The 16081-nt window shown below is 50.4% G+C and overlaps 1 protein-coding gene across 2 annotated transcripts in view; it reads right to left on the bottom strand.

The window, feature by feature from the left end:
- Positions 1 to 16081, bottom strand: part of ADCY2 (adenylate cyclase 2) — a 407413-nt gene that overhangs the window by 47007 nt on the left and 344325 nt on the right. For both annotated transcript variants that reach the window (XM_046000686.1, XM_046000685.1), the window contains exons 16-18: positions 15391 to 15528; positions 10287 to 10406; positions 3818 to 3987 (exon numbers count right to left, since the gene is read on the bottom strand). In XM_046000686.1, the coding sequence (XP_045856642.1) occupies positions 3818 to 3987; positions 10287 to 10406; positions 15391 to 15528 (428 nt within the window). The remainder of the gene's footprint in view (positions 1 to 3817; positions 3988 to 10286; positions 10407 to 15390; positions 15529 to 16081) is intronic.

Genomic DNA, 16081 nt, shown 5'->3' on the forward strand with positions numbered 1-16081 from the left:
AGGTAAAAACTCACAGGAAGGATCCGACAGCATCTTGCGGACTCTGTGGCAAGCCTCTGACTCGGGAAGGGACAGTGTCTTTGAAACACAAACAGCTTCCAGCAGTAGCGACGCTCATGACCATCACCGTCACCGGGAAGGGCGCCGGGGCTCCAGGGCCGCGTTGGCTGAGGGCTTTGGGAGACAGTGGCATAGGTAGGAACCAGAATGGCTATTAATCGGTTCCGTAAAGCATCCTGTACTCACAGAAAGATGGAGGATGTTATAAATGCCAAAGAAGGAGGGGATGCCTTGTTCTGGACCTTCTAAACACCAGAAAACTCTGAGCGTCCTTCCCCATGAGGACTGAACTGGAATCTCATAAACAGGTGGTGATAGGTACAGGGGCATCACTGGCCTCCATTTAATGAATGTTTCGCGGCACACCTTCTCCAAGTAGTCTTTGTATCTCCCTTAGGGTACGCTTTCCATAGTCGTCAATCTGTTAGAGTATCCTTGATGCCTTTTTCTGAATCCATGGATCTGGAGTTTTTCTAGTGAATACTTCTCCTGTTTTCTTTGCTAATCCTGTTGGCAAAAACTGCCCTGGGGTGCCTGGGTGGCTCAGTGGGTTAAAGCCTCTACCTTCGGCTCGGGTCTTGATCCCAGGATCCTGGGATCGAGCCCCGCGTTGGGCTCTCTGCTCAGCAGGGAGCCTGCTTCTCCATCTCTCTCTGCCTGCCTCTCTGCCTACTTGTGATCTTTGTCTGTCAAATAAATAAATAAAATCTTTAAAAAAAAAAACCAAAAACCTGCCCTGTTGGCTTGTTCTGTCCTGCTGGCCAGTCCATGATCAATGTCCCGTGCAGTTGGTTCTGACAGGTCCCTGAAACATGGGTCACGGCGAACTCACATACAGGACAACAGCATCCCCCAACTGTGTATTCGGAAGATGGCCTGGCACTGCCTTATGAGCAGAGGTGCCCTCTCGGACCTCGCCCTTGAACTATAAGACTGCAAACAAAGCAGATGCTTTCCAGCTGTCCCTGGAAAGACACACCGTCAATGAGCCTCTGTCTTCAGGGAAGAAGATGACGTGAGACTTCGTTACAGCCAGTAACTATTTGGCAGTGCACCTGCTCTCACTCACGTATCCAACAGGTGATTATCGAGCACCTCCTTACTTACTGGATGGCAGGCATGGTTACAGACACTGCGGGTATCAGAGTGGTACCTGGTTTAGACCTGCTCTGTCCTCGATTTGAGACTGTCTAGTATCTGCATCATAGAAAAGGAGACGGCAGGTAACGGAGCCCAGCCGATCCATCGGGGGGAGATACTCTCCACCTCTGCAGGGTGAGAAGGCTGCTAGGTCTTCAGCAGAAACATGGGGTAGGTCAGCTGGTGGTGCTTGGGGCCGACATGGGGGCCAGTCTAGAGGCCATGGTGGGCACCAAGGACACTCACTGCCATAGCCAAGTGCACACTCCAGAAAGAAGACCAGGATAGGAACCAGGAAGCCAGGAGTGGAAAGGGAGGGCAAGGATGCAAAGACCAGAAATACGTCCAAAAAGAGACAGGACCAAGCTTGTCCTCAGTGACACAGATGAGCTCAGTCAGGAAGTGATATGCTGCTTGGGGCTCCTGTGAGCCCCTCCCTGAAGGGGGCCTCTGGCTGTGGGATTTAGGGATGTCTCATCTCAAGGCACCGCCCCAGATCAGGGGGCTTTGGTTTTTCTAAGGATCCTAGCAGAAAGAGTTGTGTCAGCATCGACACGGGGCAAAGGATGGGGAAAGCCTTAGCAGGTGTTTGGTGGGAAAAATCTCTTGACATTGACATTGAGTTCCAGAGTTCCATCAGACACACACTGAGGCTGGAGAAATCAGGAGGGAGGTGCAGTCTCCTGCTCTTAAGAGTCTCTCATTTGGGAATTCAATGGACTTTGAGAAGATGTGTTAATTTCAAGGTGTTTTGTTTTTCTGTCGGTAATCGTCATCATTCGGTGGAGGAATGCTTCTTCATTCTGAGGGTCCCGCGGCAGCTCACGTAGGAAGTGGGTGTGGAAATGCCAGGACCTTGCCGAGAGGAGAAGGAGGCTGGGGAGACAGGTGCACCCCTCCTCCTGGCAGGACGCTGGCTTCTGTGGGAGTGAAGGCAGGTCCCCGAGGCGTCTCGGGTCAGCCCTCTCGAGCTGTAAGTTTCTTAGAAAGACAAAACTAGGAGAAGACCCACAAAAGATCTTGGAGGAAATGAAAGGACTCTGAAAGTTAACACTCCTTTTCTTCTTCAACCAAGGAACGACTCTGCTGCTGCTCAGTTCTAAGCAGAGATCGTGTGTCTGTCTCAGGTCCCCAGAAGTGATTCTCTCTCCATCAGAAACTCGCTGATCTAATTTCCTCTTTTTCTTTGGATGTGTAGCATAGTCAGGGGCTTCAAATTGAATAAAGGGAAATTCAGCGGCATCGTCAACTGTGCATAAAAATCAGTAACACCACATTTACGGAAGGACTGGATACAGGCTCTCTGGGTAGAGCAGAGAAACAGTAAAGCGTGTTTGCTTGGTGAATTGGAGAATTCATTGGGAAATTAACTCCTGATTTCATTCTCATCCTTGCTAAGGAATCATAAACTTTCCTTAATACCATTATGCAACTCCACTCCTCTCAGCTTGATTACAGATTATTAGGGCTTCCCGGTGTGGAGGATGATGGAAATTAAATTATGCGAGAAGAACACGCTGCCGTGGTGTTTCTGAAAGTGCTCTCACTGGCATGGAACACGCACACAGTGAGGTGTTCACTGTACTTGACCCTGAGCCTCCAGTGGAAAAGTAAGTGGCCGAGCGTGGGGAACACAAGCCATCTCTCTGGAGCCACACATCTAGGAATATATTTAAGGAATTTATTTTATGTTAAAAGAAATACAGATACTTCATGGAGGCTTATGCAACACGCTTATAGAAAAACCCTGAAGGCTGGTGGATCCAGAAATAAATCTAGTGCATGATATAAAATGTTTTGCTATCAAGATGTGAGATGGAGAACATCATAATGATTGCATTTTTTTCCAAGCAGGGGATAAATATTCATTGTAAGCTTGTGGAAGTAATTCGATGACAAGAAACCTTTTATAAACCCGAGGAAGGGCTTGAGGACCGTTCCTCCAATGTTCCCAACCTCAGGGCTGGATGTGATCACAGCTGGATCTTTTCTCCCAAGTTAGTCTCTTCATTGAAGAGTTTCTGGTTGATAATACTCCCTCCACACACGGGTGGTTTAGGAAATCTCCCATAAGAAGTTTAATGCTGCAACTTGTGAATATATCCACTTACTTTCTGCTATTTTCGTGTATGTTGATTCATTTGTTCTGAGCTAGGGGTGAGGGGGCACTTGGCCCCTGTGGGCACACCTGGCCGTGTTTGGAGACATTCTTTGTTGTCATGACTTGAGGGGGTGGTTGTGTTGGTGTCGAGAGGGTAGGGGACAGGGATCTGCTACACATCGTATAATGCCTAGGATGGCCCCCCACCGGCCAACACAACAGGAACTCATTCAGTCCGAAGTATGAACAATGCCGAGGAAGAGAAACCCTAGGTTATACTTATCAACACAAATCACCTCTCTAAACTACTTCCTGTCCCCTACATGTACATGACGATACCAATTCTATACAATTTAGAATGAAGACACACCAGCTCCCCGCACCACAGTTTTAAAGAAACCCGCAAGCAACGATGACCGATCACAAGGGTGTTGCTCATTGTCATTGACTCAACACACATTCATGTTCTCAACGTCCCACGAAAGAACCAAGGAGAAGGAGGAGGACGCAGGTTACCTCTCGAATAAGACCTGGCTGTAGTCGTCCAGGACGTGGGCATGAGTGTGCAGAAGGATGGTGTTGTAGGCCACCAACGCCACCATCATGATCAACATCTTCAGCTCGTAGTTGACCCTCAGGAAAACCGAGCAGGAAATCAGTCCCAGGATGCAGCTGTAGATGAAGTACTGGAACAGGGAGAGAGATCGGGGGGTTACTTTGGGTCTCTGCTGAGAAAGGCTGCAGTGAGCAGTAAAGCTGGGGGTCACCGCCAAGTTCACCCGGGCAGCTGATGAAAATGGCTGTGAAAGCAGATGCCCTTTTCTGTGTTCTGACCCGGTGGTAAATGCCCCAAAACTTCTGCTTTAGGAAGAACTACTCATTCCGCGCCTCCTGACCCAGTGTAGCGAACGCAGTAATTGTGCAGACTGCCACACAGAAACAATTTTTTTTTCTCTATAAATTTATTTATTTTCAGCATAACAGTATTCATTGTTTTTGCACCACACCCAGTGCTCCATGCAATACGTGCCCTCCCTATTACCCACCACCTGGTTCCCCCAACCTCCCACCCCCGCCCCTTCAAAACCCTCAGGTTGTTTTTCAGAGTCCATAGTCTGTCTTATGGTTCGCCTCCCCTTCCAATTTTTTTTTTTATAAACATATAATGTATTCACAGAAACAATTTTTAACCATCTATATTTGAAGGTGTGTCCTTACAAGCAGACGTCCTTTACTTCTCGAAAATGAAAACAGGACTCTGTACCCATTTATAGATTTAAAAAGTCATAGACCACAAAATCTCTCCTAGCCTTGCGATTCTTTGTTTATTAAGAGGGTCAGAATCATTGCAGGTAGTTCAGTTAAAGCCACAAGCAGGCCGAGGCGTTTCATTAGAAGAGAAACGGTGGGTCTACACCAGGAAGGATTTTGCAAACTAACAAGGCTTTGGGCAGGGTGAGCCACGCATTCCCTGGAAGCGGACAGGCGCCCCAGGAAATGGGAAAAACCAGGCGGGAGGAGGAAAGCACACTCCATCCTGTGTGGCCCCGGAAAGCCACGACTCTCGCTCTTGCCCACAGCGGACATCGTCAAGAAGGGACGGCCCCGGGCCATCCTTGGTTGGCTCGCTCATTCGTGGGGTTTCTTTGGGCCAGGGACCTAAGCTGGCTGGGACACAAGGGGAAGAATGTCCTCCTTTTAAGTCACGGAACAGAGTGAGCAGAGCGTGGGGTCCAGAGCCCTGCCCGCCAGGAGGGACTTGCTGAACGAAAGGTCGCCAGTCGCGCGAAGCCTTTCTCCGCTGTGCCACTGTTTCTGTGAATGGGGGTAGCGGCTGTCAGCATTCCTAGAAGGGAAGCCACACGCAATAAAGTCTAATAATTTCAATAAAGCACAGATCCGACTGATGCTTGATAGACCCTGTCTTTAAAAAAAGAGCCCAGCTGGTAAGGCACTCAATTTTCGTGTCGTTATATGGAGTAAACCATGGGTGAGCTGCTTGTTTTTGTCACTTGAGCCCTTTTATTTCGCTGGCTAAGGCCGCCCGCAGTAAGCCGTCTGGAAGGCTAGTGGCATCAGCGCATCCATCCTGGTCTGGGGAAGAAAGCAAGGCGAGGAGTGAGCCGCCCTGGTGAGACCAAGCCCTTCCTCTTCTGTGAGAGGTGCGCGCCGTGTCAGCACAGACCCACACTCGCGGGGACGGGGACCTTCATGTCAGCAAGACCAGCGATCCTCCTGGTCACAGGGCAATGGGTCACCCTTTCGGGGGTGAAGCTTCCCCCAGTAAGGCCGTGTTACAGGTGACTGCATTGTAAGGGGCCCTGAGGGTTCTCAGCCTCCTTTCTTTGACCGGAATTACCCCCCGGATGGGATGTCAGTTCTTCCCAGTGCTGACAGCGCTCACCCTGCAACGGAGAAGAGGAAGAAAGGAGGGGAAGACAGGGGGCTGGATGGGACCGCCCGGGCTGGCCGAGAGGCAAGACGGAATGAAGACACCGTGGGAGCAGGCAGGAGCAGGGCCTCAGTCTCCCCCAAAGCAGGAGGCAAGGGCGGGGGGGGGGGGGTCTGTGCTCTGAAGCCAGTCCTTATTTCCACGGATTTCAGCCACTGTTACCTTTGCTAAATGGCTAAGGAGCCACCTCAGACAGCAGGTGTGGGGGTTCACGACAGGACATGCACCAGGCCTGGGGGCGACCGGAGCACCCGGGAAGGTCCCCTTGGGGCAGGGAAGAGGCGCAGCAGCCTGACACGGAGGCTCGTCCCCACTGGATCCCTGATACAGGCCTCTACTCCTCATGTCTTTTTTTAGTTCATTTTTCTGCTAAGTCACTGTTACATTTTTCAAAAGTATCATTCCACGACAGATTGGAGATTAAAAAAAATAAGAAAGAAAGAAACAAAGAGACAAAGTGAAAACAAGGCCTTCCCCACCCAGGAGTCTGAGGCCCTGGTTTACAACCTAGCGGTCTTTCAGTGAGTAATCAGGAGCATTCTAGAACTGCTCCCTAAAAGCCATGAAATTGCCTTGGGAGCTGGCGGGGGGTGGTGGTGGGGAGGCTCCGTTTCCGACAGGATGCTGCTATGAAAATGCTGAAAACCATAGAAATGAACATTACCGACAAGCGCAGCCCAATGCAAGGAGCAGAATTGGGAGCCGCCGTGTGTACGCACGTGTGAGTGCTGGCAGTTGGGGACCGGGGCTGGAGAGGTTTCCTTTCCCACCGTCATGATATAGGTACCAATACCTATGCAAATACGCCTATGGCTTCACGTTTTAGAATTCAGTCTTAGACTTTTCAAACGTTTTCACACTTCAGGAACACTTCCTAGAATATATACGCTCATGGGAAGTCGCGTTTAGTCCATCCTTATTAAATAGCTTTCTGGAGCACTTGGAGGCCATGCACAAGGTGGTCTGGGAACAGATTAAAGGCAGGCATGCAGCCTGCAGACAGAGGGATGGGTGAATGAGGGGGCCCGCTGAGAAGGCCAGGCCAGGGCTTCGGCAGATCCGTGTCTGCATTGACAAGGCACCTGCCGCGGGACGCTCAGGTGGGCAAGAGTCCCGAGGGCAGGCTCCCAGACAGACTCCACTGGGTGTAAGGACTACTGAGCTATTTCTATAGAATTCCGATATAGTCAATATGTTAGTTAACGACTGCATTCTTTATTAACATTTAAAATTAACATTCAATTAATTAAAAGTAATACTGAATTACTAAATATCAGTTGTTACTATTAGTTATTCTTAAGGAAGTTAACATTAGTTAATATGGTTATTAACACACTTGATAAAGCTGATCGATGAAGTCAACTTGCATTTTAATGCCAAAGAAACCACCGATATTTTCCTGGGTAATTTCCTTACATTTCTTTTGGCCTCAGTGCTCTCCCCTGGAAAACGGGGATTGCACGACAGCAGCCTCACAGGGCAGGTTTTCAAATAATACGGGGCACCTGGGTGGCTCAGTGGGTTAAGGCCTCTGCCTTCGGCTCAGGTCATGATCCCGGGGTCCTGGGATCGAGCCCCACATCGGGCTCTCTGCTCCGCGGGGAGCCTGCTTCCTCCTCTCTCTTTCTGCCTGTCTCTCTGCCTAGTTGTGATTTCTCTCTGTCAAATAAAAAAAAAAAAAAAAATCAAATGAAGTAATACGAACGTCCGACATGGTACGAACGGCCTCATGGCAAAAATCCTCTGTGGCTGACTTTGTTGGGTATTCTAAAATGACCTTTCCTCCTTCTATAGGAACGATACCTCTGACGCTAAAAGTCAGGGAATATACGGGGACGTCTGGTGGCTCAGCCAGTGAAGCCTCTGCCTTCAGCTCAGGTCATGATCTCGGGGTCCTGGGATCGAGCTCCACATTGAGCTCGGCCATGGGTCTCCCCTGCCCTTCCCCCTGCTCCTGCATGTGTGTCCTCTGTCTCTCTCAAATATAATCTTTAAAAAAAAATTAGGGAATACATGAAGGGCATATGTGAAAATAAGGATTTCCTGTAATCTCCAACAACCAACTTGAGCCACTATTGATTATTTTGGGTCTACCTTTCTAGCCTTTTCGTGTGTGTGCATGCTATTTATTACTGGGATTAGTATTTTAGAAAATTGGCAACTTTTTCTGGAATGATTTTAAGCGATGTTTCTCAATAGTTGACTGTGAATATATATTTCTATGTCACTAAATATTTTGCAACGTCTTTTGTAATGGCTGTGTATAACTGAATAGCAGAATTTATTTAAACAATTAAATTTATTCTAACTTTTAGGTTGTTGGCTTCCTTTTACTTTCTTGTTTGGTTCTGATGTTACATAAACACTTGGACGAACACCTTTGTAGCTCAGTGTTTGCACCTGTGAGATTAATATCTGAAATTAGTATTGCAGGGCAAAAAGTATGCCTATTTTTATGCTTTTTTGTGGCTCTTACAGATTATCATTACGAGTCCTATCACTTTATTTTTTTATTTTTTTAAAGACTTTATTTATTTATTTGAGAGGGAGAGAGGGCAAGCAAGAGCGCAAGAACAGGGGGAGGGAGAAGCAGGCTTCCCGCAGAGCCGTGGGGCTCCATCTCAGGACCCCGGGATCATGACCTGAGCCCAAGGCAGACGCTTCACCGACTGAGCCCCCCGGACGGCCCGAGTTCTATCACTGTATACTTCATATCCCACCACGTTGTCAGCCTCAGGTAACCCGTATGATGGGGTTTGCGAGGAATGATGTCCAAGTCGTGCACATTCCCCTCCCATCTCTGAAGGCGGAAGCCACAGTGTTTCCAGCACGTTCATGATGCAGTTTCTGTGCAGACACCACTCGGGCATGTGGGGCTTCCTCGGCAAAGCTCATCAGAATCCTCTTTCTGAGGACTCACTACTGGGACACCGGGGGCTTGTGGACGAAGACAGACCTGGAGGTTAAAGAGTCTACTGTGTATTTTCTCAGAATCTTTTAAGATTGGATACATGCTACTTTCCCCACCTTGGGCTTCTAACGATTTGCTTCTTTCGAAAATAAGATGTCACAGGGACTTACATCAATGAGACTCAGAGAGATGAACTTACGGCTTTTACTGATGCCAGCACAGTGGGCTGTTCCATCCGAAAACACTGGATGGATGGATGGAGGGATATTTAAAAAATGCTTGGGAAGCTATGTGCTCCTTTCTTATGAAAATGCACAGTCACTGTAAACCCTTGAAAATGCCCTCTGAACGCTGCCTGGGATGCTCTCTCCCTCCGTGGGCCTGTGTACCCCCGTGTGCGAACCAGTGTCCCGCATCCAGGGAGGAAGGGCTGCACCGCAGCTCCTTTCTCCACAGAAGGCGGCTCCAAGCTGCCCACAGTGAGATCACAGCTGATAAACCTTCACCACGCATCCCGTCTCTCACTTTTCACATCACTGAAACAGAAGGATGCTGTCTGACACTCACAGGGGTTTACGATAGTGCTTAATGAGGACCAGGACCCCGTGCACAAGGGACAGAGCTTAGGACAGCCTTAGGGACTTTGGTCAGCTTGCCTCGGAAGCCTTCTCTGAAACACCCCAGACACCCCTGCTCTGTGCACCGAGCTGGGAGCTTCCTGGGGAACTGAAGACAGCTGGGGAAAAGAATCAAAGCCAAATAACAAGGGAACAACTCAGCGAAAGAGCGAGGAAGGAAATCTTTGTCACCATAGCTAGTGGAGTTTAAAGACCTGGTGAGGAATTTTTACAGCGTACACACTTACTGAAATTACCAACTTCAATCCCCAAATGGTTCTTTCAGCGCTCGCGGAACTGACGATATGGGACGGGCACTAGACAGGAAGGATCTCATCTACTTTAGATGATCAAGAAGAACAGGAGGGTGTCAGTGCTTTTGGTTTTGCTTTTACATAAATGATTCATGAAACAAAGTTACTAAATAGCAAGTAACTGATTCAACCCTTTTCACTTAAAAGACTGACATGATAGCAAGTTCTGAAATTGTGATCTTGGCCCTTCTGGACATCAGTTGCAATGAGTCAGCTGGCAAGGGTTACGGGAGGCTATTATCCGTGCACAGTGTCTGCAGCCAAAGGCGGGACAGAAATACGTGATGTGGTCCCCCCCCCATCATCAGTCAGGAAGCTGACACCCACCCCCTGGGACAATGAGCAAAACCTCTACGCGATGAATCCAGAACGTCAGTGACTTACACTCAAATGGCAGAGGCTGAGATACCCGGTATAAAATGTAGCAGGGCGAGAAGAGAAGCAAGAGACATCTGGGAGAGCACGCCCATGACACCGGCCACCTGCAGGTGTCTCACTCGTGTCGCCAGCCAGGGCTGCTCTGACCGAAGGCTGGCGGTTTGCAGCCGGACAGGACTTTCTCAGGTTATGGACCCCAGAGAGGAAAAAGTGAAGTCCAGGGCCGATCGGAACCTGGATGCCATCACATGGAATGGGCGAGCAGCTTATAGGAAAGCAGCAAAAGCGATAATAATGAGCAAAATCTTCTTACCGGGAGGAAAAACAGATTTTGCGCCCGCAGAATCGCTGCCTGATTGCTTACGGCGGAAAGACTTGTGTTGGATGTATTGGCAGTTGGAGGAATTGTTTCCTCTGGGTCACTCAGGAAAAACTGCAAAGAAAATGTTTTTCAATGAATTAGTGCACAGGAGATTAAAGAGGTAGCAGATCGGCCTAAATTATTAATGGCCGTGTTCCTCCTGCCCGGCAAGCAGGATTACGTGGGCAATCTGGCGCCTGTGTTTCCAATGCGAACAGCCTCATCTCCTGTTTGAGCTTTGAGAATTTCGAGTAAAGAAGCAAATAACTATTTATTGTTGTGCTCCACGCTTCTAGAGAATTCCAGGCCTACATGACTGATATTAACGAAAACAGAAACACTTCTGTTAAATATCAGATTAAACATGTACAAAGCACAGGGCGGAGGGCTTGGCTGGTCTCACGTCTGAGGTTCACAAACACCCTGCACACGGACATTCAACTTTCTACCCAGAAATCAGAGCCTTCAGATTTTTTTGTTTTTCGCAGCGTCTTCATCGTCTGGCTTCAAACATCAGCTGGGTGCGGGGACGTTTTGGTTATAAGGAATTGTGTGGGCCAGAGGCAGTAACGGGTGTCTGTCTGTCTGCGAGTGCTGGGTGGCGCAGGGTCACGAGGGTCAGAAGCGGGGAGGGTGGCCGCGTGAGTAAGGACTGCGGGAAAGGGGTCCTGATTTGAAGGCAAAGTGATCTTGAGAAAAGGCAGACGGTGAGCTCTGGTGAAGGTAAAGGCTCTCGTACAGGCGGTGGGATTTCAGGGCTGGAATCAACATGAGACACCAGCAACGCGTGCGGAGACCCGTGTGGAAGGGCCACGTGCACGGCCATGGGCGGAGGGTGACAGCGGGCAGCCCCGGCCCTCACATCTCTGCCCACACAGCCCCCCCTTCTGAGGTCGAGAAGGAGACGGCCGCTGGTCCTGCCTGTGGCTGGAAAACTTGAGGGCGAACAGAGGGGCTCCCCTGTTGGGGAGGGACTGTGCATCCCAGAAAACAAGAACGTGGAAAACGTGCACTGGAACATCAGTCAGACCCAGGAACACACCCATCGGCAATCTCCGTGCACCAGGGGTCTAGACCAGGCCCATGGCCCGTCGGGAGCGTGGAGGGTACCAGGGCCTGGGGAGCAGGCAGCGGGCAGTTCGAGGTTCACAGGCCGGAGTTTCTGTTTGGGATGATGAAAAGCTTCTGGGACTCGTCGTGGTGGGTGCACAGCGGTGGGAACGGACTCGGACCACTCAGCTTCACACTGCAAGACGGTTAGACCGACAGATCTTACTTTACGTGTATTCTACCCAACGGAAAACTAAGAAACAGTACAAGCAGAAAGATAAAAAAGAAAAGGAAAAAAAGGAAAGCCTTTTTGCTTTATCCCGAAGAGAACACTTAAAAATCATAGGAGCTTTGCAAGGGGACCAGAGTGAGGCTGTGACTTTCAAAGGAAACATTTTTTGGATGGAAAATTAAACTTTCTTCCCAGGGGCCTAAGCAGAGCAGGGAGCTTTCTCCCAGCACACGCACGTGCGCGCACACACACACACACACGCACACACACGCACACACACGTGCGCGCACACACACACACGCACACACACACACACACACGCACGCACACACACACGTGCGCGCACACACACACACACACGCACACACACACACACACGTGCGCGCACACACACACGTGCGCGCACACACACACGCGCACACACACACGCACACGCAGACACACACACACGCACACACACACGTGCGCGCACACACACACGCACACGCACACACGCACACACACGTGCGCGCACACACACACGCACACACACACGCACACGCACACGCACACACACACGTGCGCGCACACACACACGCACACACGCACACACACACGCACACGCACACACGCACACGCACACACACACACGCACACACACACGTGCGCGCACACACACACACACACGCACACACACACGCACACACACGTGCGCGCACACACACACACGCACACACACACACACGCACACACACACACACGTGCGCGCACACACACGCACACACACGCACACACACACACACGTGCGCGCACACACACACACACACACGTGCGTGCACACACACACACACACGCACACACACACACGCACGCACACGCACACGCACACGCACGCACACGCACACACGAAAGAGCTGCTCTTCTTTTACAATTTAAGTCCAAGGTCTGGATCAGCCTCACTGGGCTAAAGAGGGCTACAAAACCGTGAAGCCACACTTGGCAGCAGGGCTCAGTCAGTCTGGAAACTGTGTTCCCAGAGGAAGGGCTGGGAACTCTAAAAAGCTCTATGACTTAAACAGAAATCTCGCCAGGATGGGGCTTGAAGCAGGCTTAGGGGAAAAGGCACAGAAATCACGCCGGCAGCATTTACGGGTGCCCAGGTAAAGACCGGAGGGCACCCGTGTGCCAGCGGAAGGGGTCCTCTTGCCAGAAAGTGGGTGGGTGACCCTGGGGTCCACTTCCCTGCACAGCACCCACTGGCGCCCAGCCTCTGATTGTTTCGTCAGTGCGGCCTGTGACACCAGACCCCGTGTCTGTCTCCCACCGTCACAGCCTAGCGGACAGCGGTCTGAGTCGCTGGAGGCATGCCTCTGAAAATCTTCACATGTGGCCAAAGACCCCCCCTGGGGGAAAAAGCCCTTCCCCTTCTGTGGTTAATAAGAAATGATTAGAAAAAAAAAAAAAAAAAAGAAATGATTAGAAAGATTTACAACCAGGGACGGTGATCTCCTTTCCCTACCTAACGTCGGCTTTCATACCGTGTTATGATGTTGTTCTGAAATCGTAAATACAAAAGGTCGTCTGCATGGAAGAGACCTACTAATTTCACAGCACCAGGTATCAATAGAAATGATGGACAGAAAAAGGTCATCTGGCTTCCTCCTTGCCCACAGCTCTGCTGCAGGAGGTGGCTCAGGATGGGGCGGGGTGGGGGGGGAGCAAAGCCTCATGTCATTCCTGTCTCGAGGGTCATCTATCATACTCCTGACATGTGTGTCGCACAGACTTTTCCACCTCTGTGGGCAACAAATTCCTTTGGCCACGAGAAAGGAAAGCAATGCTGGGAGATGTATTTCTGGTCTCGAGGATGTATTTTTTTCTCCAAAGGAAACACAGTTTATGTATATATATATGTATCTGCTGCTAAGTGCTCAGCTCCTCAACCATTTACAGACAGTGACCGGCCCTCAGTCCCACTGAATATTCTCTCTGACATGCAATCAGGTCTGCTTCCCATGTAGGTTCTATCTTAAAAAAATCAGGTGATAAATCCTGGTTTTATCAGGCCAAGGGCACCCCCGCCCCCCTTTTCCAGGACTCCTTAAGCTGGATTGCTAGGCGGAGGGAAGCAGAAGAGACCATCCGGCTCTGGCTTCCCGGTGGCCTCAGCCTCACCTGAGTTTGCCCGTGCATCACAGAAGGGACACGCCCCACGAAGGAACGGCAGGACAGACGTCGAGAAAACACCCAAGGTCCCCTTCAGCCTAGGCCGGACGCTACTTCCTAACACAAACATCTGCTCTTAATCGATCCCAGATGCCGCCTGTCTCCCCTCTTCCTCCCCTCTCCTCCCGCTTTGGGGAGCTCCTTCTCCCCATCCCCTAGAACACAGCACAGCTGGCCCTGCCCTCCTTCCTTGCCGCCTCTCCACACGTCTGCTGCTGGGGGGAGACTCACGATGGGTTTACCACGCTTCACTTCGCTGCATGAAGTACCCAGGAACTTCACGCTTCCAGGCGAAGTTCCTGGACACCGTGAACTCCCAGCGGCAGGGAACAGGCTTTGGGTTCCAGCATCTAGCAATGCACCAGGCACATACGTATGCTCAATAGATCTTTTTATGCCTAATGAAAGCTAAATGGCAAAAACTATGTGCTTATTATTTAATATATATAGTCTACCTCCTCAACTTATTTCCTGCTTCTGGAAGGCAAGGACTGACCATGATGCTGTGCAGTTCCAACAACCAGTAAAACATCCCAACTATGAAGTATCTCCAGGCCTTACGGTCGATGGCGATAATGTCAGAATAATAATGAGGATTGCAGGGTGCGCGGGTTGGTTACGTGTCTCTTCTGAAGGACAGAGCCGGTGGCTACACTGATCTAGTAAGAGAGACACTGGTTTAACATTCACAAGCCGCCTGGGGCTGTCCTAGACGTGGGAGCAGGGCATGAAAGAGCCCAAGACCAGACTTTGCCAGGGCTCGGGGGCTCACGGCAGGGTTCCCGAGGCACACAGACTCTACCAGCTCCTCCAGGAATTCCTTCCATGATTTTCCACGACAGCTTTGCTCTGGTTCCTGTAAACCTGCCTCTGATAACCGTAAACCCCCTCAAGATCTACGTTAGCAATGACCATCCAAGCACTTGGCTCACGGATCTATAGCTGAAGGGTCTCGGGCCTAAGGTTTTACGAGACTCTAGTAAATAACCTTGTCTGAAAGCAGCTAGCCTCTCTAGGTCCCAGAAGCCTTGCTTCCACATTCTTTAGGATTTATGCTGTCCCTAAGCCCCGCTAACTTAAGAGTTTAGAATCAGTCACTCCTCCCAACCCCGGTGCAGCGCTTCCTTCCCATGGGTCCTGTCTCCGCACTATGGTAAAGACACCCTTTTGCCCCAAAGATGTCTCAAGAATTCTTTCTAGATCATTCACTCCTGGCCCCAGAAGTGGAAATGGAGGCCGTGGAAGTTTAATGAACACCTCGAAAATCCCCCAGCTAGAAAGGTGGCAGCTAACGTTGGAGATCGGGCCTTTCAGACTCTAGAGCAGGACGCCTGTCCCACGGCACTCCCTGCATCTAGATGGTTCTGTGTCTTTGGTGATTCCCCTGCCCGCATTCAGCATCATCTCCATAGCCAGCAGGGAGGTGGGAAGCTGCCGGTGCCGCGGGCGGAGGCTGAGTTGAAGAGGCGGTAACTCCCGTCACGGGGAGCTACGGCCGAGGTTGGGAAGTCCCACCGCGTCGGGCACCAGAAGCCAGGAGGGTCGAGCCTGGCGGGAGCCCTGACTCACCATGTTGAACACGGCCATGGTCAGGATGATGGCCGTGGTGAGGACGGTGAGGGAGACCCGCGGCCAGGGCCGGTCCGCGATGATGCCCGACGACTTCAACAGCCACAGGAGAGAGGCCGAGGCTTTCTTGCTGCATTGCTGGGAGGAGACAGAAGAGGAAACGCATTGCTGCTTTACGGAGATTCTTCATGAGGTTTAAGACCACCAGATGCCTCGGGATTCTTCACAGGGCAAACGAGCAGGCTCTGCTCCGCCCCACCCCCGACGCCCAGACCGGGTCACAAACCTTATTAAAATTATGTTGGCATCACTGTTACAAATGAAGAACAAATCAGTTAAGTTTCTATGTTAAACATAGAATGACCTGAAATAATAATAATAATAATAATAATAATAATAATAATAATTTAAATCTCTGGTAAAGGAAAAATGTGTCAGTTAATTAAACCATGCAAGGGATGTGTTGGGTCTCAGATCACGGCGACGATAAAGCCGTTATCACTGAGTGGATCCATGCGGAAAACAGACCGGCAGGAAGCTCACCGTCAGAACACAGGGGACCCCAAAGCAGACTGAAGTCCGTGCCTCCAAGACAACACCCGCTGCTCTCGGGCGTGCGTCCTGCTGACGGCTTTACCTCACCCCCCCAGTGGGTGCTGCTTTCCACTCGGAGAGGCTCTTTTCCACATTT

This window comes from Meles meles, chromosome 3 (assembly GCF_922984935.1).
Source record: "Meles meles chromosome 3, mMelMel3.1 paternal haplotype, whole genome shotgun sequence".
Lineage (NCBI taxonomy): Eukaryota > Metazoa > Chordata > Mammalia > Carnivora > Mustelidae > Meles > Meles meles.